Genomic DNA, 22,242 nt, shown 5'->3' on the forward strand with positions numbered 1-22,242 from the left:
TAATTGTAACCCCTCTGTACAGTATTTTCACAATAAAAAATAAAAATAAAAAAAGAAAATGTGTGTATATGTGTATATATATATATATACACACAAATAATATATATATATATATATATATATATATATATATATATAATGGAATTCTATGCCTCCATCAGAAAGAATGACATCACCCTATTCATTAGGAAATGGAAAGACTTGGAAAAATTTATACTAAGTGAAGTAAGCCAGGCCCAAAGAAGCAGGTCCCATGGCTTCCCTTATTTGCAATAACTAGTACATTTCTAGGACAAGCCAAAAAGTTCAAAACCTATGTACATATGACCATATAAGATGATGTTAAGCAAAATGAACCCAAGACAGGGACACAAGTGTTTTTTTCTTGCTTGCTATTGTTTTTAATGTACTTATAATGCACTATATGATTCTCTTGTTTCTTTTGTATGTTCTTCCCTCATGGTATAACCCCTGTTTTCACCGTATCCGATTCAGGTGTCCTGCATCTTGTATATACATTTTTATAATTTGGGGAGGGGAAGGGATATAACAAAATGCTTAAATAAGGATACAGGTTGACCCATTGTAACAATGAGATATACAAGACATTATGTTGAAAATGAACTTTACAATTTTGAGGGAGGGGGGAGGGAGGAGTTGGGGAGGGAAGGGATGGTAGGGTAAAAATAAAGGAGGAGGTAACAATGCTTGATAGGAAATGTACTCATTACCTTACTAATGTAACTGTAACCCCTCTGTACAGTATTTACAATATATATATGAAAAAAACATTAGCATAGAGGGACTGGGAGAGAATGAGGGGACAGAAGACACTGTATGAAAGGAAATGTACTCATTACCTGACTCATCTAAGTAGTCTCTTGGTATATCACCTCTATAACAACAAGAAAGTAAATTAATATAAAAAAGACTGGTATCAGAACCCAGGGGTAGAGCACTTGCCTGGAATGCAGGAGACTCTTGATTCAATACTCAGCAAACACTACACAAACAAAATCCTCATTAGGAATGGTACTTACTCAAGAGTGCTAAGCAGCTGAGAGCTGAGATTTGTAACACTGCATTCTTTGGATATCTCTCCACAGCCTTCACCACAAACTCATGGACCTCATTTAATACCAGAATATTGAAAAAATTACCTACAAGTTAAGCAAGCCATTAGCCCAATTCTCACATATGGAACTTAAAAATGGATTTTAGTTATTTAACCAAATTTCAATAGATAGATTCAGGAGATAATCTGACTGACATTAAAACATACTTAACGTAAATAATCTGATTGAATAAGTTTTGAGGAAATTTTCTTCACATTTGCCACATCATTTAGAGAGGTAGTATGGGCAAATATGGTCATAATATTCAATGTACATATGTGGACATGGAACCAAGTTACTTGAGGGGATAAGTGGGGTTAGGAGAAATGGGGGAGAATAAAGAAGGGGTAACAATAATAATAAAAATATAAAATTGAGCCACGTTCATGCCACGCTCATGTGGCTCATGCCATAGGAGACAGAAGATCTGAGTCTGAGATCTAAGGATCACCAGCATAGGAAGGAAAGTCCATGAGACCATAGAGATTTTTTTAATTAAAAAAGTTCTGATAATGCTTTTATTAATCTCAAAAGATAAAAAAGGAAAAGCTCTTATTCATTTGTATGTGTACTTAAGTAATCAGTAAGCTACAAAGTAGCAAGTGTAAAAGATCCTGTACTGCCTAGGTGCCAGTGGCTCAATCAGTAATTCTAGCTACTCTGGATGCTGAGATCTGAGGGACAAGGGTCAAAACCAGCAGGAAAGTCCATGAGACATTTTTGTTTTTTTTTTGGTTTGTCATGGGGATTGAACTCTGGGCCTGGGCACTGTCCCTGAGTTCTTCAGCTCAAGGCGAGCGCTTTACCACTTGAGCTACAGTGCCACTTCTGGTTTTCTGGTGGAGAAAAGAGTCTCATGGACTATCCTGTCCAGGCTGGCTTTGAACCATGATCCTCGGATCTCCACATCCTGAGTAGCTAGGATTATAGGCATGAGCCACCAGCACCCGGCTTCCCTGAGACTTTTACCTCCAATTAATCACCAAAAAGCTGGAAGTGGTGATGTGGCTCAAGGGTAAAACAGAATAAAAGGATCACGGATGGTGCCATCTCTGAATTCAAGCCTCAGGACAGCACGAGAGAGAGAGAGAGAGACAGAGACAGAGACAGAGAGACAGAGACAGAGACAGAGAGAGACAGAGACAGAGAGAGACAGATAGAGATAGAGACAGAGATAGAGACAGAGACAGAGAGAGAGACAGAGAGACAGAGAGAGAAAAAGAGAGATCCTATATTACACAGAGCCTAAAGAACAGACTAAATGTTAATCAATAGCCTCTGGCTTCTCACCATTATCCTAGTTTGCCCTTTCTATATTCTTCCACCAAACCCACTCCACAGCTTTGAGTAATCATAAGTATTCCAGTCATTTCTGGAAGTTTCTCTTCAAAGTTACTATCTAGTCTAAACGTGGGCTGTCCCCAGCTTTCTCTTTCCCTGGTAACTGGCAGGAGCTGCTCCACATGCCCCTTAAGTGTGGTTTTGGAGAAACACCACAAAGGCTGGCTTCACATTCAGACACTTGGTGGGGAAAATCATGAGAAATAATCTAAAGCAATTAATAAATGTTGAATGCATTAAATCCATACTTTGACAAAATGTTAATAATTTATTTATTGACTTTAGGCTTCTTTTAACGAGGAAAACAAAGTTAAACTTTTTTGTGCATCTATGCCAGTCCTGGGGCTTGAACACAGGGCCTGTGCTGTCCTGAGTTTTTGCACAAGGATGGCTCTCTACGAATTAAGCCACAACTTCCTTTCCAGATTTCTGGTGGTTAATTGTAGATAAGAGTCTCATGGACTTTCCTGTCACAGCTGGCTTCAACTGCAGTCCTCAGATCTCAACCACACAAGTAGCTAGGATTGCAGGCATCAGCCACCTTTGCCCAGCTTCCCCTGGCTTTTTGAAATACATAATGCACAGCCACTAAATAACAGCACAGCAGAGTTCTCACACTTGTCTAAACGCCACCATAGAGCCATTCGGCAACCTTCTCCATCGTTCCTTTCTCCTCCCATGCCCAGTCTAACAACCACAGGATGACCAAATCTAAACTCTGCTTGATTTCTTCCTTTCCTGGTTGCATGGTTTTGGATATGTCACAAAGAATTTCTGCAGTTGGGGAGTGTGGCTCCCATGAGAGAGTACCTCCTTAGTAAGTGCAGTGCCCTGAGTTCAATCCTCAGGACTGCCAAAATAAAAGCTGAAAGCACACATGAACACATACATATAGAATGATTCTATTCTGATGGCAATATATATATATATATATATATACATATATATATATATATAGTGGCACAACATTACCCCAGCACTCCATGAGTTGTGTTAGGGGGATCTCCAGTTCAAGGCCAGCTTGGGCTCCAGAGTGAGAGACTTGGTCTCAAAAGATGGTGGAGATGGGAGGAAAGGGATGGTAAGGGAAAAACAAAGGAGGAGGCAACAATGCTTGATAAGAAATGTACTCAGTACCTTGCTCATGTAACTGTAACCTCTCTGTACAGTATTTTCACAATGAAAAACTTATTTAAAAAGAAAGATCAGGCCTCTAACCTTAGCTCACCAGGAGGCTGAGATCTAAGGATCATGGTTCAAAGCCAGCCAAGGCTAGAAAGTCTGTGAGACTCTTATCTCCAATCAACCACCAAAATGTTGGAAGTGGAGTAATGGTTCAACTGGCAGAGCACTAGCCTTGAGTTCAAAAACTCAGGGACAGAGCCCAGGCCCTAAGTTCAAGCCCCAGGATCAGCACACATACATTCACACAAAACAAAAAATCAAAAATGCAAAAAACATAATAACAAATAACAACAATGGGTAAATGCTGTAAAAGTAGAACTAGAAAGCAAAAGATTAATACAAAATTCCAGAGAACAGTTACATTTATAGAGAAATCAAGGATAGGATACCTAATCCTCAAATTGGATGATGAGCTCTTTGCTTCATGTTTCTTATGTTAAACATAACTTCCATTTTTTTAGGTGATATTACATAACGATATTTTAAATATGGTTCTAACAATAAAGCATTCTTATAAATCACATATTCAAAACAAATCAAAGATTCAGACTGCGCATGCATCCCATATATTTAGTTCTGCCATTCCTTTAAAACTCCATCCAGAATGGCAAAACAATTTGCTACTGTACAGTGTTTCCATTCCAGGTCTACCAATATATGACTTATCTACCACTTGCATTATGAATATACTTGTATCACATGGCACTGTGGTCATGAATTAGGTAATGACTGTCACTTACCTAAGGTCAGCCGATGGAGCAAGCAGCAACTGACCTGCTGAATCTTTTCATGGATGGGGAATGCTCGCATAGCATCTATCACAATGTTGTAACACCTGACATTGCCACTCATGAGGACTTCAACGTTACTGCCTACAATTAAAGAAATCATAGTGATAGGTAAGGCAATAATTTCGTCCTTTCGTACACAAAAAATCATGTCTTTTTGGTTTGGCTTGGTTTGGTTTTGATGGTGGTATGGATATGTGAACTCAGAGCCTCTTGTTCCTCTCTAGTTTTTTCTGCTCAAGTTTGGCACTCTTCCACTTGAGCCACACCTCTACTTCTGGCTTTTTAGTAATTAATTGGAGATAAGGGTCTCAAGAGCTTTTCTACCTGGGCTGACTTCCAACCATGATCCTCAGATCTCAGCCTCCTGAGTAGCTTGGATTACAGGAGTGAGCTACCTGTACTCAGCTACAAACACCTCTTTTATAGATGATAAATAAATAGCAACATAACGTCTATATTTCCAAATGTAAATATTGTGTTCTAGCAAACAGCTATAAAAATACTATGCATGCATAGCTAATGTAATGGTATGTAGGACTCATCTCTGTCAGTAAGAACAAAATTCTTAAATCTTTGATTCTTGGCTTGAAACTTTTTAAAAAGTGAAAATGTAGGTTCTTAAAAGTAACAAATTAAATGTTTAAAATAGCCATATGAATTCAAATACATTCAAATCAATAAATATGGAGGCCTATTTCCTAAAGAGGCCATTGTAGAATGGCACACTATCATTTCCACTTACCAACACAAGAAAAAATAAGGTTATGTCACATAATGAAGCTACTAAAATAAGAAATTATTTCTCTCCTCCACTCCAAAACAGCCAGTAAAAGATGTATTAAAATCAAGCTAGCTCCATGATAACTAAAGGGAGCTGAGAGGTATCATAGTAAACACATGAGTTAGGGCCAGAAGCCAGTGGCTCACGCCTGTAATCCTAGCTACTGAAAAGCTGAGATCTGAGGATTGCAGTTCAATGCCAGCCAGGGCAGGAAAGTCCATAAGACTCTTACCTCCAATTAATTAACAAAAACCTGGAAGTGTAGCCATAAGCACAAAAGCTCAGGGACAGTGCCTAGTCCCTAATTTCAAGCCCTTAGACTAGCATGCACACACACACACACACACACACACACACACACACACACACACACACACAACACACACACACTAAATGAAACAGAAAGGAAGAAAAGAACCTACTGGAAAAATCTGAGCTGTGACTGAACATGGAGGAAATATTTTTATCTTTTAGTGAAATGTTAACCATTCTCTAAAAATTAAAATCTGCCTTCAAAATTAGAATTTTTATATTTGTGCCCAACTGAAACTAACCATTTTTTTTTCGAAACTATTTTCAGTACTTAAATTTTATTTCTTCTGGGTGCTGGTAACTCACAACTGTAATTCTAGCTGTTCAGGTGACGGAGATCAGAAGATCACAGTTCAAAGCCAGCCTGAGCAGAAAAGTCCATCAGACTCATATTCAACTAACCAGAAAAAAAATCAGTGGAGGTGTGGCTCATGTGGAACAACAAGCCAAGAAAAAGCCAAGTAAGAGTGTGAAACCCTAAATTCAAATCCAATATTAACACAAATCAATCGATTGTATTTTAAACTTATAATTAAAAAATAGAATGAAAGGAAAGAGCCTTTTAAGACAATCTGCTCCATTAGTCTCAGGAGATAGGATTTGCTCAGAAACTGTAAGACCAAAGTCTACCATGAAGAACCAATGTTTCAACCTCTTGACTTCTACATTTTTAGCAGCTGCTTTCTTTGACCTTTGAGTTATGAATCAACACATTTTAACTAGAGTTATGTCATATGTGGGTGGAAAGCATTGAATTCCAAAGGCAGCCCAGTCCCAAATAAACAAATAATGAGTGACTAAAACCCAAGGAAAGCATAAGGAAAGCTATTTTCTATTTGTTCTCAGGGATGATTCAGAAAAAGGTAAAGTTATTGTTACTGTTCTTCAATGTCATCTAATTATAATGTTTAATATCCCGTGGATACGAAAACACTGTGATTTTTTAAACATCACACACACAAAAAACTGGCATTCATCCACAAGAAGATTTATTTTTCTCAGTACTACAGTAAACTCTCAAGCTTCTGTCTGCCACCCAGGACTTTTCTTTGTAAAACTATGACACATATTATATCTACTATATATGGCATTCTGTTGTAGAAGAGTCCAGGATTTTAGGACAGGTAGGATATACTAGGTACTATTCTACTTTCTTTCCACATCCAGGATGTGAACTCAGTGCCTCCAGCTCTTGCTCAGCTTTCTTATTTACAGCTGGTACTCTGCTACTTGAACCATGACTCTTGCATAGCTTTTTGCTCAGTACATGGAGATGGGGTCTTGTGGATTTTTCTGCCCAGGCTGACGTTAAATCAAAATCCTCAAGATCTCAGCCTATTGAGTAGGTAGGATTACAGGTATGAGCCACCAGTTCCCAGGCCTATTCTATTTCCTTCACTTTATATAATTCATTGAGTCTTTAAAACAACTTTATATATGTGAGGGTGAATAGTTAAATGCATGTGTGTATCCTGGGTGAACCCACATGGGTACACACAAAAAATGAAATGTCATTTTGTGCGTTTAAAAATCAAAACAGACTCTGGAGCATATTTTTATTTAACCCATTCATAATCACTGTTAGCAAGCACATCGAATTTTTCTTATCATTCTTTCACTTTTCTCTGTGTATATGTGGGGGCAGGGAGCATTGTAGCTTGAATTTGGGGCCTGTGCCCCAGTGCTTTTGCTTGGCTTCTTTACTCAAGGCTCTTGCTCTACCACAAGCTACATTTCCACTTCTGGTTTTTCATTGGTTCATTAAAGAAAGTCTCCCAGACTTTCCTGCTCCAGCTGGCTTCAAAACTCAATCCTTAAATATCAACTTTCTGAAGAGGTAGGATTACAAGCATGAGCCTGTTTTTTGTTTTTGTCAGTCATAGAGCTTGAACTCAGGACCTGGGAAATGTCTCTGAGCTTTATCACAGGTAGGCTAGGGCTCTATCACTTTGGGACACAGCGCTACTTCCAATTTTCTGGTGGTTAATTGGAGATAGGAATCTCACAGACTTTCCTGCCTAGGCTGGCTTTGAATGGTAATCCTCAGATCTCAACCTCCTAAGTAGGTAGGGTTACAGGTGTGAACCACTAGCATTCAGCTTTTTTACTTTTTTTGTGTGTGAAAAAGTATCAGATTTCAGATAATTACTCAAATGCATCACAATAAAGTTCCAAACTTTCGTATGGTTTTTGCACCCTTCCTGACCTCATTCCACCTCATACACTCTTCCCAGGACCCTCACTGTGCTTCTGTCTCAAGCAATTGTTTGTACACATGTATGCATTTATACACGCACACACACACATATGAGCCCATACATGCACACTTCATAAAGTCAGTGTACCAAGCCATTTTCATCTTTGTGAATGCATTACGCAATCTCCTTCTGCACCTCATACCTCCTTCCACACAAAGCTCTCTTCAAGTCTCTTCCAAGAGATGTTGCTTCACTACTTTGTTTTCCTAACTATGTACTTCTGCTCTCGTTTGCCTTTTTGTGTGACTCATTGCAATCACCTAGGCACACATCTGCATCCAACACTTACCATGAACCCTGAAAAAGCAACACACATGGTCCCAATATACAGAAATATTAATTAAATGAGTAAATGAAGGAGTTCAGCATCGACAAGTTGCTAAATAATAAAATCTCCAAAATACATTGAGAAAGAAGACTTCCTGGGACTTTTTCACAGACAGAAAAGCAATCACGTTATAGGATACTTACAAGGAACCGCTAGAGAATGCAAACAATGCAGTACATGGAGCACAATTTCCTCTTCACCTTTGAAGTTTTGTAATGCACTTAACAATATCCTATAATCTTTGTTCTCAACAAATTCAATCAATTGTTCCTCAGACACTAAAAAAAAGGACAACATTATTGAATAATGTTTAGAATAATACGGACATTTACTCAAATAACATATTCATGAGTTTGGTATCAGTAGCTCACACCTCTAATCCTAGTTACTCATGAGCCTGAGATCTGAAGATCATGGTTTAAAGACAACCTGGGCAGACAAATCTCAGAGACTCTTATTTCCAATTAACCACAAAAAGCCAAAAGTGGATATATGGCTCAAGAGGTTGTATGCCAGCCTTGAGCAAAAAAAGCTAAGCAAGAGCTGGAGGCCCTGAAGTGAAGCCCCAGTACCCGCACCAAAAAACAACAACAAAAAAAGCATCATCACTATTAATTTTCATGACTTAAGCCTTTGAACAAGTCAATAACTTCCATTTAGAATTATTTTATTAACTATGGTGAATAATGCCGCAATAAACATAGTTGTGCTGGTAGCTTTAGTATGGTCTTGTTTGTGATCGTTTGGGTAAATGCCCAAAAGTGGGATTGCTGGGTCATAGGGGAGCTCTATGTGCATGTGGTCTTTAGAGGAACCTCCATACTGCTTTCCAAAGTGGTTGAATGGGTTTGCACTCCCACCAATAATGCAGTAGGGTTCCCTTTTGGCCACATCCCCTCCAGTATCTGCTGTTATTAGAGTTCTTGATTACAGCCATTCTAACTGGGGTGAGTGGCATCTCAATGTTGTTTTGATTTGCATTTCTTTTATGGCCAGAGAAGTTGAGCATTTCTTCATGTGTCTATTGGCCATTCTTATTTCCTCCTCAGAGAAGTCTCTCTTTAAGTCTTTAGCCCATTTATTAATTGGGCAGTTGTTTCTTTGAGGATTTGTTGTTGGGGGATTTAATTTTTTGAGTTCTAGGTATATTTTAGGTATGAGACCCTTGTCCATTGTATAGCTAGTGAAGATCTTCTCCCAATCCGTGGACTTTCTATTGATCTTACTAGCTATGTCCTTTGCCACGCAGAAGCTCTGCAGTTTCATGCAATCCCATTTGTCCAACCTTTCTTTGTGAAAATTTCAAAAACATGTGGTTCACTTAGCTGGAGAAAGGTGCTTAACAAAAACATCACAGAAAGCAGCACTCTTCATGGCCAACATTAATATTCTTTTTCAATTTTATACCAATGTGTCCATAAGACATAATGTGAAATACATTATGTACTGGGATTTGAACTTAGGGCCTTGATCTTACTTGGTTTGCTTGTTGAGCTAGCTGTCTACCATTTAAGTCCTGCCTCCAATACACCTTTTTGCTAGTTGTTTGGAGATACAGTTTCAAAGACTTTTCTGCATGATCTGGTTTCAAACCACAGCCCTTTCAATTTCAGCCTCTTGAGTAGATGGGATTTGCAGGCAGGAGCCATCAGCATCCAGCTAGATTCTTTTAATTAGTGAAATACCATACCATTTTTTCATTTCATAGAGTAGCTTCCACATCATGGGTTTGATTTTATTTTGGGGGTTTTGTTTTTTGCGGGGATTTTGAGGATTTGTTTGTTTTTTTGTTTTTTTGGTGGGGCGTGAACTCAGAGCCTGGGCACTATTCTCCATCCTTGAGTTTTTTGTTTGCTTAAGGCTAGTGCTCTACTTCTTGTTTCCTGGTGTTTAACTGAAAGTAATTGGACTGGCTTTGAACCATAATCCTCAGATCTCAGCCTCCTGAATAGCTAGTTACAGGCATGAGCCATCAGCACCCACCCCAAATCATGTTTTGAAAATTAACTTTATTAATTCTCAAAAATTAACTCCATTAGCTAAACTAGTGTTTGGGGGGATTTGATATTCCTAGAAAAAATCAGAAAGTTTTCTACCCAACCTTTAGAATTACCATAATCTTGATAGTGATGGTGTTTCTATTAAGATTCTTCTGTTTGACATTCTCTTGACCATGTCAGACACTAATGGCTCACACCTATAATCATAGCTACTCACAAGTCTGAGATCTCAAGATCAAGGTTGGAGGCCAGCAGGGGTGAGGCTGGGGGGTAAGATGATCTTGGAGACTCTTATCTCCAAAAGCCAGAAGTGTAGGTGTGCTAGGCTTGAACAAAAAAAAAAACAAGCAAGAGCAAGAGACCCTGAGCTCAAGCCCCATCACCTGTACCCACACAGGCAGGTACGTGCACGTGCGCACGTGTGCACACACGCGCACACACACACACACATTTAAAAACAACAACAATGTTTCCTGGTCTATCTTCATATGTCCTGGAAGGACACTAACATAATGTAATGTAATGATAACTCTTCTTATGGAAAGAGAATGTGTTCCTGAACTGCAACCAGGAAGGTGTCAGCCTGTGCAGGACCATAGGACTCAATCCTTATCCTCTTAATCCTTATCAAAAACTTTCTTTACTTGCTTCTCCAAAGCAAAGGGTGTATTTTTATCTCAAGAAATTGTGTAACCAACCTGCTTATCTCTTTTCTCAGCCAGAAAGAAAGCAAAAAAACAAAAGTGAGGCTAATCCCTTGACAAATACACATGACCCCAACTGGGCAAGGTGGCTCAAGCCTGTAATCCTAGGTACTAAGGAGGCTGAGATCTGAGGATCACAGTTGGAAGCCAGACCCAGCAGACAAATCTGGGACTGGCCTCCAATTAACCAAGAAAACAAAAACCAAAACCTGTGGCTTAAGGGAAAAAGCTAAGCAAGCCAAGTGCACCAAGCAAGGGTTCCAGGCCCAAAGTTCAAGCTCCAGCCCAGGAACCAAAAATAAAATAAAAACGCTATCACAAAGCAAACACAGGATCTTTAGGAAAGAGTAAACATATATTAATTTTAGAATTTCCCTTTTATCCACTTTCATTCTTTCTTTGTATCTGTTTCTGTTTTCCTGTAAGTGGGCTTGAACTCAGGGCCTGGGTGCTACCACTAAGCTTTGTAACTCAAGGCTGGCATTCTTCCACTTGAGTCACAGCTCCATTTCCAGTTATTATTTATTTATTTGTTTGTTTGTTTTTCTGGTTAATTGTAGTTAGAAGAGTTTCATAGGCTTTGCTGTCTAGACTGGTATTGAACAGGAATCCTCTGATCGCAGTCTCCAGAGTAGCTAGGATTACAGATGTGACCTATCCACACCCAGTTCTTTTATCCATTTTCTGAATGGATTATAATTACCTATAAGCTGAAGAAAATCGTACTGGAAAAACACAGAGGATTAATGAAGATTGGGTACTCTACCTCACTCCTGGAGCTGCCAGAAATCAACAGCACCACTGGTTCTCATGGTGTTACAAAAAGGTTTCTCAAAAGGCAGCAACAGCCCAAGTATCCAGTAAGTAGCCCAGCCACCCTCAGGCCAGTGGCTGACTTCTCAGCCCCATTTCCTCCTCCAGCCAATGGAAGGAATGAACAAAGATCCTAGCCAACTCCACAATGACATGATCATCTGTTATCTATGCAATGACATGCGTATTAGTCTTTTTCCTAAGGGACCTTGGACGACTTCCTGGCTTCTTATACAAAGCCCTTCGCGGAGTTTAAACTGGTGGTGACTCAATATAAATCCCAATTTAACCTACACTCAGGTCCATAGATATATATTTTTTAACACACAACAATCTAATTACCTTTCTTTTGGAAGGGGGACAGACACTGGCACCTGAGCTTGGAGCCTCAATCTCTCACTCGGCTTTTTCACTCAAGGCTGGCCCTCTATCATCTGAGCCGCAGCTCTAGTTTCAACTTTTTGCTGCTTAATGGAGATGAGAGCTCCACAGACTTTTCTCCCTATGCTGGCTTGATCCTTAGATCTCAGCCTCCTGAGCAGCTAGTAGGTATGAACCACCAATGCCCAACGACAATCTAGTTTTCAAAGTCAATCTTAGGCCTTGCTCCAATGGAAGAAAGTAGATTACAATTGCATGATTTATAACCCAGGAATGAAATTCACTCTATAGAAACACAGTAATTCCAAATTAACTTCACTACCTACCCTGGGCAGAACACTCCCATGCATTAATACATAGTATGATTTTGGGAGTTCTCTTTTCAGGCTTATACTTACATCCTACTTTTTTTTTCCTACTAAAAGCTATTTTTAAATGTACATTTGAGTACATGGAAGTTGACACTCTTAAATACCTCTTTCAAACAGCACATGTAACGCCTTGCACCCAAGTTTCTGGACCTCTTCGTTGGCTGAAAATGTGTTCATGGCATCAAAGATTAACAAGAAAATATCACTTTCTTCATCCAGAATCAGCAATGTGATCTTGCCTATTTCAAAGAGAAAATATTTGCTTTAACATTTGGGGTGTTTATGGTTACATGAGGACTCTGAGTGGTTTCTGGATTTTTTGTCTTTCCTTTTTATTTTATGCCCTCCCTGGGGCTTGAACTCAGGGCCTGGAAGCTGTCCCTGAGCTTTTGTGCTCAAGGCTAACAGTCTACCACTTGAGCCACTTCGACTTCGACTTTCAGCTTTTTGCTGGTTAATGGAAAATAAGAGACTCACAGACTTTCATGCCTGGACTGGCTTTGAATCATGATCCTCAGATCTCAGTCCCCTGAGTACCTCTGTTTACAGGTGTGAGCCACCAGTGCCTGGAGTCTATGATGCTGTGGTGGTACATGCCACTGAAGAAACACTATTGAAGTACTCCATTGATGCCTACTATCCCACAGCTACCCTTACCTTCTCCTACAATCTCTTCATCCAATAGTTAACCACAGGAAAACTACCAAGTTATTGTGATCCATCCTTCCTTTTTCTTCTCTTTGTCTGGCTAACTAATAAATCAACTCATTGCCCAGTTCCTCCAAGTGATATCATCCAAATGTCTTTAAAGTCTTGTTGAAGCCAGCACTGGAGGCTCACGCCTGTAATCCTAGCTACTCAGGAGGCTGAGATCTGAGGATCACAGTTTGAAGACAGCCAGGCAAGAAAGTCCACGAGACCCTTATCTCCAATTAAACACCAGAAAACCAGAAGTGGTGCCATGGCTCAAGTTGTAGAGTTCTAGCCTTGAGCACTTAAGTGCTTAAATATAGTACTGATTCATTAATACCCAGGCAATAAAACTGATTCACAAATCAACCTCTATGTCAGTGTATGATATGAACTCCAAAACCAATGTAAAATTCTCCTAATGGCTCAAAATTCAGATTGGTTAGATAGGGATAAAGATTGCATTGGAGGTGTGGCTCAGGTGGTAGAGTGCCAGGCAATGAACGAAAGCATCAGATGCCAAGTTCAAGTGCCTGTCTCAAACAATAACAACAAAAACAACAATAACAAAAACGGCAGACATAACACATAAAGATAATATATGGCCTGTCATGACACTTCCTCTTGCCACAAAGCTTTGGGATCCTGCTCCAATGCTTCTCCTTCTGATGTTTTGGGTTCCCACTTGAATTCTTCTTCCAATAATGCCATGGGCTCACTCTTCTTCCCATAACACCTTGGGTTTCTGCTCAACCAATAAAAACAGCCAGGTGGCGATGCATATGCAAGGCATTGAGTAATTAGCAAAGCCCAGGGGCACAACCATTGGAGGAGCCCCTATGATAAAAGCCACACTCCAAGAAGACTCTATTGGAATCCTGGGTCTGGGTCTCTTTTTACATAGTATTTTTACTTTCAAATAAAACTTGTTCTGTCTGCTTTATATACTTTCCTACCTTTTAATTCTTTAATACAAAGAGAAATGAAGCCATGCCCCTAGAAGGCATCATTAAGTGATAGAAATGAAAATAACTGTCATCTTTTCAAAACACCCATCAAATATCCTAGCTGTCTGCTTGCTGTTGACTTTCATTTATTCTGATGTTGGGAGTTTGTTTAATTCTTAAACTTCCTTTCTGTCTTTCATAAATGAAGAATGAAGCAAAACTAAAAGTTCTCAAGAATGGGGGGGTTAAAGTAAACCATGGTTAAAACTACTTAGTACAGTTGGGTGCCATGGCTCACGTCTGTTATCGTAGCTACACAGCATCATGGATCCTGAGGATTGGGGTTCAAAGCCAACCCAGGTAGGAAAGTTTGTGAGACTCTTATTTCCAATTAACTGCCAAAATAACGCTGAAAGTACAGCTATAGTTCAAATGGTAGAGTGTTAGCCTTGAGCAAAAAAGCTCTGGGACAGCACCCAACCCTTGAGTTGAAGCCTCAGGACCAACACACACACACACACACACACACACACACACACACAAACCCTACTTAGCACAAAACTCTAATTCATGCATGCCATTGAGTATTTTAGTAAAAGACTATGGTGAAATGGCTGTATCATTGGACTTTTCCTATCTGTTTTTAGACCCTGGCTTTTACTATCTTTTTCCTCATTATTATTATTTTGTTCATGCGGGTCCTGGAGCTTGAACTCATGGCCTGGGTGCTGTCCTCTTTGTGCTCAAGGCTAGCGCTGTACCACTTAAGCCACAGTACCACTCAGGCTTTTTTGAGTGATTTATTGGAGAGAAGAGACTCATGGGAACGTGTCTGCCCCAGGTTGCTTGTGACTGTGATTCTCAGATCTCGGCCTCCAGCCACTGATGCTCGGCCCTCGTCATTTTTCAGGGGATTCATCAGCAGTGCCAGTGATGACTGAAGTCCCCTCACCCTTCTCTCCATCCACTCATGACCACTTCATAGCTGCCCCCGTAGCTCTGCCCAAGGGTGGATCAACCCTTATGTTGAACAAAATCCTTCCAGCCCCTCAAGATTAGGTCCCCCATAAGCAACCTTTCTTCTGAGTACCCAGCATGACCCCAAGGGCAGCTCAGCTATGTCCACAGCAATTAGCATTCGAAGAGGCATTTCAGTCCTTTATCCCCAGGCAGCAGTGTCTTCAAGCAAAGAGACTGACAGTGTGGAACCAGAGCCTGCTTCTACCACGTAGTGGCTAAGGCAATCCCGGGCACTCCCTGCTCCTCTGTTTCTCATTTAGAAAGCAGACGTAAAATATTATTTCAAAAGAATAGTTGAAGATTAAGTTTTGGTTCCTTATTTTTTTTTGAGAGGTAAGGCAGTGCTGAGTGTGTGTGTGTGTGTGTGTGTGTGTGTGTGTGTGTGTGTGTGTTAGTACTGGGGCCTAAACTCAGGGCCTGGCTTCTGTCCCTGTGCTTTTTCACTCAAGGCTGGGCTCTATGATTTGAGCCACAGCTCCACTTCCAGCTTTTTACTGTGTAATTGAAGAGATGCCCAGGATGGATTTTGAACTATGATACTCAGATCTCAGCCTCTTAAGTAGTGAAGATTACAAGAAGTAAGCCACCAACACTCATCAAGGATTGAGCTTAAAAAAAGCATTTCACAGGGCTGGGAAGGTGGCTCAGTGGTAGAGTGCTTGCCTTGCATGCACAAGGCCCTGGGTTCGTTTCCTCAGCACCATATAAGCAAAAAGAAAAAAAGCCGGAAGTGGCGCTGTGGCTCAAGTGGTAGAGCGCTAGCCTTGAGCTGAAGAGCTGAGGGACAGCGCCCAGGTCCAGAGTTCAGGCCCCACGACCAGACCCAAAAAAAAAAAAAAGCATTTTACATGTGAGACTTGACATCTTCCAGACTCCCAAGAAGTAACACTATCCACGTTTTAAATGCTTCCATTAGGAGGCTGGGAATGTAGCTTAGTGGTAAAGTTCTTGCCTAGAATGCATGACGCCCTGGGTTCAATTTCCCAGTACCACATAAACAGAAAAGGCCAGAAGTGGTGCTGAGGCTCAAGCACTAGAGCACTAGCTGTTAGTAAAAGAAGCTCAGGGACAGTGCCCAGGTCCTGAGTTCAAGCTCCAGAACTGGCAAAAATTAATCAATACATAAATACTGCCATTAGGAGTCAGTTGAATTAAAGCTACTCTGGAGGCTGAGTTCTGAGGATTTAGGTTTGAAATTTGCCTAAGTAGAAAAGTCTATAGAGTAAAGCTCAAAGCACAGCTGTGACTATAGCAGTAGAGTGTGAGCTTTAAACAAAAAAGCCAAGCAGGAGGCCCTGAGTCCAAGCAAGAAAAAACAAGCTGAATTTATATGCTATATTCATACTTTAGAACATATATTATAGAAAGCACCTTAAAGATAAGAGAAAGAGCCGGGCGCTGGTGGCTCACGCCTGTAATCCTAGCTACTCAGGAGGCTGAGATCTGAGGATCACGGTACAAAGCCAGCCGGGGCAGGAGAGACCGTGAGACTCCTATCTCCAATAAACCACCAGAAAACCGGAAGTGGCGCTGTAGCTCAAGTGGTAGAGCGCTTGCCTTGAGCTGAAGAGCTGAGGGACAGCGCCCAGGCCCAGAGTTCAAGCCCCATAACGGACAAAAAAAAAAAAGATAAGAGAAAGAAAGAAAGAGAGAGAGAAAGAAAGAAAGAAAGAAAGAGAGAGGGAGGGGAAGAGAGGGAGGAAGGGAGGGAGGGAGGAAGGGAGGGAGGGAGGGAGGGAGGGAGAAGAAGGAAGGAAAAAAGGAAGGAAGGAAGGAAGGAAGGAAGGAAGGGAGGGAGGGAGGAAGGAAAAGAGACAGAGAAAGATTGATTTAATAGTAGCAAATCTATGAATGGCCATCAAGCAATATAAAACATAAGATCAGATTTGGGGTGAAAAGCTGGAGTTTAGGAATAGAAATTTGGAAGCAATATATAAACTAGTATTTAAAACAAAGATATTAGATGATATGTTAAAAATATTTGACAGAGAAAGGAAATGAATGAAGAAGGAAGATTTTTAGAAATTGCTGATCTTTAGGTTACATGTTTCATGAGTCTTAACAAAATAATGGTGTGTTTATTAAATCTTTAATATTTCTGAATCAACATTGAAAAATATAAAAATTATTACCTGAAGTTAGCAGGAGCTCTAAGGCCTTCAGTCCAACTGTTGACAGGTTTACATTAGCATGATGAACTGTTAGCATTTTAAGAATCAGTCTAAAAGTTAAAATAAAAAATCAGATAAAATGAAAGTTATATTAAGATGTTTTGTAATATCTAAAATTTTGCAATGTATCTAATTTATTTTTAATATTTACCTATATAGCACATATAACATATGATTTATCTTTTATATGTTATATAATTTACCTTTTATATATTATATGTCATATTATTAATATAAACAGGACCTGGGTGCAGTCCCTTAGCTTTTCACTCATAGCTGGTGCTCTACCATTTGATCCACAGCTCTACTTCTGGCTTTTTGCTGGTTAATTGATGGTTAATTAGGGATAAAAGTCTTCTGGACTTTTCTGTCCCAATCTGGGTTTGAGCTCAACCTCCTGAGTACACTCACTAGTATTTGTGTGTGTGTGTGCACGCACATGCATGTGTACAAGTGCACACATGTACACAGCTAGTACTGGGGCTTGAACTCAGTGCCTCACACTCTCACTTAGCTTTTGTCACTCAATATTGGTACTGCTACACTCGAGCCACAGCTCCACTTTTAGCTATTTGCTGATTAACTGGAAATAAGTCTCTTGGATGGTAAAGGAAAACAAAGGAGGAGGCAACAATGCTTGATAAGAAATGTACTCATTACCTTGCTCATGTAACTGTAACCCCTCTGTATGGTATTTTCACAATAAATTTTTTTTTAATTAATAAAAAGAGTCTCCTGGACTTTTCTCAGGCTGGCTTTGAACCTCCATCTTCAGATCTAAGCCTCTTAAATGTACTCGCTGACGTGTTTGTGTGTGTGTGTGTGTGTGTGTGTGTGTGTGTGTGTGTGTGTGTACACGTGCACCAGTCTTGTGGCTTGAACTTAGCTTATTTGCTCAAGGATAGTGCTCTAACACTGGAGCCAAAGCTCCACTTGCAGTTTTGTTTTGGGTAATTAATCGGAGATAAGAGTCTCATGGACTCAACTGCCTGGACTGGCTTTAACCCACAATCCTCAGATCTGAGCCTTCTGGGCAGCCCACCTTTCTCTGGAATTATAAATTGACTAATCTTTAGGGGATAATGAAACCCTCAATGTTCTTCAAACCAAGGAACATTTTAAGTTCCAAGTACTGGCTATAGATTTACTTTGGGTAGTTCCTCTTCATCTGCTATAGAGATAACTCAAAGGAGTTCAGAGATTACTTTGAAATTGAGAATACAGATTCACTGAAAACATGCTTTTTGTTCAAAACAGGCTCTTGAACTGGTAGAAAGAGCAACATATACTTATCAAAAATGGGAAAATGTGCCAGGGCCGGTGGCTCACGCCTATAATCCTAGCTACTCAGGAGGCTGAGATCTGAGGATCACGGTTCAAAGCCAGCCTGGGCAGGAAAATCCATGAGACTCTTATTTCTAATAAACCACCAGAAAACTGGAAGTGGCACTGTGGCTCAAGTAGTAGAGAGCTAGCCTTAAGCTGAAGAGCTGAGGGACAGAGCCCAGGCCCAGAGTTCAAGCCTCTCTACCAACAACAAAAAAAAGAGGGGGGAGGGGGAGAGAATGTGAGCATGCCTGTATTTCCTGCATCCTGGAGGCCAAGGTGAAAGATTGAGAATTCAAGACCAGCCTGGACAACATAGTAAGATTTTATAAAAATATGTTAATGATTTCCTTCTCTGTGGTAAGGTGTTCTGGGGTATAGAGAAAACTTAATGACATAATATTTTTTTAAAAGCAAGCAAGTTACCTTTTAAGAAAGATTTTTCTGAAAACAAATATTTCTTCAGAAAATTATTAACTAATTATGGATAAGGAAGTGGTCTCATTTAAAAAGTCATTATATTGAAACCTGCAAAAACATTGCTGATACAATGGTCATAAAAAAATTGACTGAAGCCAGGCACTGGTGGCTTATGCCTGTAATCTTAGCTACTCAGGAGGCTGAGATCTGAGAATCATGGTTTGAAGCCAGCCTGGACAGAAAAGTCCCTGTGAGACTCTTATCTCCAATTAACCACTCAAAAACTGGAAATGGCACTGTGGCTCAAGTGGTAGAGCACTAGCCTTGAGCACAAAGAGTCTCAGGGACAGCATCCAGACTCTGCGTTCAAGCCCCACAACTGACAAAAAAAAAGGAAAATTGACTGAAAGCCAGGTGCTGGTGTTTCATACTTTTAATCCTAGCTACACAGGAAGTTAAGATCTGAGGATCACCATTCAAAGCCAGCCTAGCGAGGAAAATCCATTAGACTCTCCAGAAGTATAGCTATGGCTCAAGTGATAGTGCTAGCCTTAAGCAATAGCGCTCAGGCCAGGGACTGGCAAAAAAAAAGAAAAGAAAAGAAAGAAAGAAAAAGAAAAGAAAAAAGAAAGAAAGAAGAAAAAGAAATTGAAATGTGCTGAAAGGTAATTTCCTCTTTTCTTCTCAAAAGTCATGGCATAAAAAAATCACAAAAATATGAATATGTAAATATTATTTAAAGATAGCAAAGCATAAATTTGTACATTACTACTAGCAGAATTAACTTTTCAATTTCCCTTTCTTTTTTTTTTAAAATACAGTTCTTTATTTTATTTTTATGTTTATTTTTGGTCAGTCATGGGTCAGTCTGGGCCTGGGCTCTGTCCTTCAGCTCTTCAGCTCAAGACATTCACTCTACCACTTGAGCTATAGCACCACTTCCAGTTTTCTGGTGGTTAATTGGAGATAAGAGTCTCATAGACTTTCCTGCCTGGGCTTGGCTTTGAATGGTGATTCTCACATCTCAGCCTCCTGAGCAGCTAGGATTACAGGCATGAGCCAATAACACCCAGCTATAGTTCATTTTTTAATATAATGTATATTGAATATAATGACTACATTTACTCACCCTTTTTAGCCTCAAACTCTCACTTAGTTTTTTGCTTATAGCTAGCATTCTACTCTTTGAGCCACAGTTCCCCTTCTGGTTTTTTACTGAGTTCTCTTGGGTTTGACTACCCAGGCTGGCTCCAAACCTTGAGCAGCAGACTTCAGCCTCCTGAGTATTTAGGATTAAAAGTGTAAACCAACAGTGCCTGGCTTGGTTTGAATTCTTAAGCAGGTATCTGCACTGGTGGCTCATGTCCATAATCCTAGCTACTCAGGTGGCTAGGATCTGAGGATTGCAGTTTGAAGTCAACCTGGGCAGGAAAGTCTGTGAGCCTCGGTACCAACATTATATATATATGTATATATGTATATATATATATATATACACACACACACACATATATATACATATATGTAACTTAACCATCTATAGAGATGTAATCCTTATGATTACAATAATTTCACCTGATATTTTACCACCATTTTAAAAAAAAATTTGGTCATGGGATTTGAACTTGGGGTTGAGTACTCTCTGAGCTCTTTTCCTCAAGGCTAGCATTCTACCAGTTTGAGCCACAATGCCACTTCCAGTTTTCTGGTGGTTAACTGGAGATAAGAGTCTCACATTCTTTCCTGTCCAGATTGGCTTTGAACCACAATCCTCAGCTCTCAGCCTCCTGAGTAGCTAGGATTACAGACATGAGCCACCAGTGCCTGGCCCAATGTTAATTTTTTAATTCACACCCCTTGTGTTTAAAGCTCTCTATAATTGTAAATCACTGATTTAAGGTAAGGGTCTGTAGTCTGAGAGATTTGACCAAAACCACTTTGGATTTTTAATAAACTATATCAAGGGAAAGACTCATGGATATATAAATAATCAGAGTCATTTCTATTCACCTATCTGTCATACTTACTGGTGAATACCAAGGACTTCCCAATCATTTCCAACATCTTGGGGTCCCATTAAGCTTTGCAATGTATCTGGACAGACTTCTATTAATTTACACAGAAGTGACCAGCCCACCTGAAAGCAAAAAAGGAAAATATTCATATGTTTTATGTATGCCAATAGAACATATTTAAACATGGATGTCTTCTTTCTTAGTGGAATAATTAGGAATAATTCTTCAAAATCATAATTGGTCAAAAGTACTAGCAATGAGCAAAAACAAAAAAACAAAAAAGGAAAGCAACTCAAGGACAGCACCCAGACCCCTGAGTTCAAGCCACAGGATCAAAATAGATTAAAAGAAAAAAGAAAAAAGACATGCCTATCGTTGTAAATAAAACAAAATAAACAAAGAAGAGTCATTTAGAGAACATACCAAACTTAAGTACAACAATGATTATACTCACCTCTTAGTACTGTTATTTTTGGGTTTGCTAGTCCCAGGGCTTGAACTCAGGGGCTGGGCACTCACTCAGCTTGATTGCTAGGCTGGCATTCTACCACATGAGCTACACCGCTAGCCTTGCTTTTTGGCTGGCTATTTTGGAAAAGGAATCTTGTGGACTTTTTTTTTTTTTTTCAAAACTAGCTTCAATCTATGATCCTCGAGATCTCAGCCTCCTGAGTAGCTAGTATTACAAGTGTGAGTCACTGATAGAATTATACATTTCCAACATATGTCTACATGACAGAATCCCCTCCAAGAAATTAGGATTTTCATTATAAGAAAAAAGGGCTATTATTAGTCATGGAGAATTAGAGGAGGCTGTAGATTTTAGAAATGATGGCTTCTTGTATAATAATGCCAGGCCAGCAGTGGCCAATGAAATGTCCTGTTACAGGAGCAACAGAAAAGACTTCACAATAGAGAGAAAAAGTGGACCTCCTCTGTGACTCCCCCCACCTTTTTCTAATATATTAAGGAACTGATAAGTTCTATTGATCACAGGAATCCTTCCATCTTTCATATTTCCAAGTGAAATATGAACTCATTGATGCACTTCAACTATATCTTCATGGCCAGAGGCATGTTTCAACTGGTAGAGCAGCTACCTAGCAAATGCAGGCCCTCAGCAGAGAATAAATAAATAAATAAATTCACTCAATCCTTTTACAAATGAGACTATCATGAATGAGTCTCTCTCTCTCTCTCTCTCTCTCTCTCTGCTGGTCCTGGGCTTGAACTCTGGGCCTAGGCACTATCCCTGTACCTCTCTGTGCTCAGG

The 22,242-nt window shown here is 39.8% G+C and overlaps 1 protein-coding gene across 4 annotated transcripts in view; it reads right to left on the bottom strand.

Moving 5' to 3' along the window:
- The window catches only part of Lrrk2 (leucine rich repeat kinase 2), a 126,652-nt gene that overhangs the window by 97,320 nt on the left and 7,090 nt on the right, over positions 1-22,242 (bottom strand). For all 4 annotated transcript variants that reach the window (XM_042677546.1, XM_042677545.1, XM_042677544.1 and 1 more), the window contains 6 exons: positions 20,982-21,091; positions 17,170-17,258; positions 12,485-12,619; positions 8,255-8,389; positions 4,382-4,513; positions 1,041-1,160 (listed from right to left, as the gene is read on the bottom strand). In XM_042677546.1, the coding sequence (XP_042533480.1) occupies positions 1,041-1,160; positions 4,382-4,513; positions 8,255-8,389; positions 12,485-12,619; positions 17,170-17,258; positions 20,982-21,091 (721 nt within the window). The remainder of the gene's footprint in view (positions 1-1,040; positions 1,161-4,381; positions 4,514-8,254; positions 8,390-12,484; positions 12,620-17,169; positions 17,259-20,981; positions 21,092-22,242) is intronic.

The sequence above is a fragment of the Dipodomys spectabilis genome, unplaced genomic scaffold (genome assembly GCF_019054845.1).
Source record: "Dipodomys spectabilis isolate Male_0828 unplaced genomic scaffold, ASM1905484v1 ptg000039l, whole genome shotgun sequence".
Taxonomy (NCBI): Eukaryota; Metazoa; Chordata; class Mammalia; order Rodentia; family Heteromyidae; genus Dipodomys; species Dipodomys spectabilis.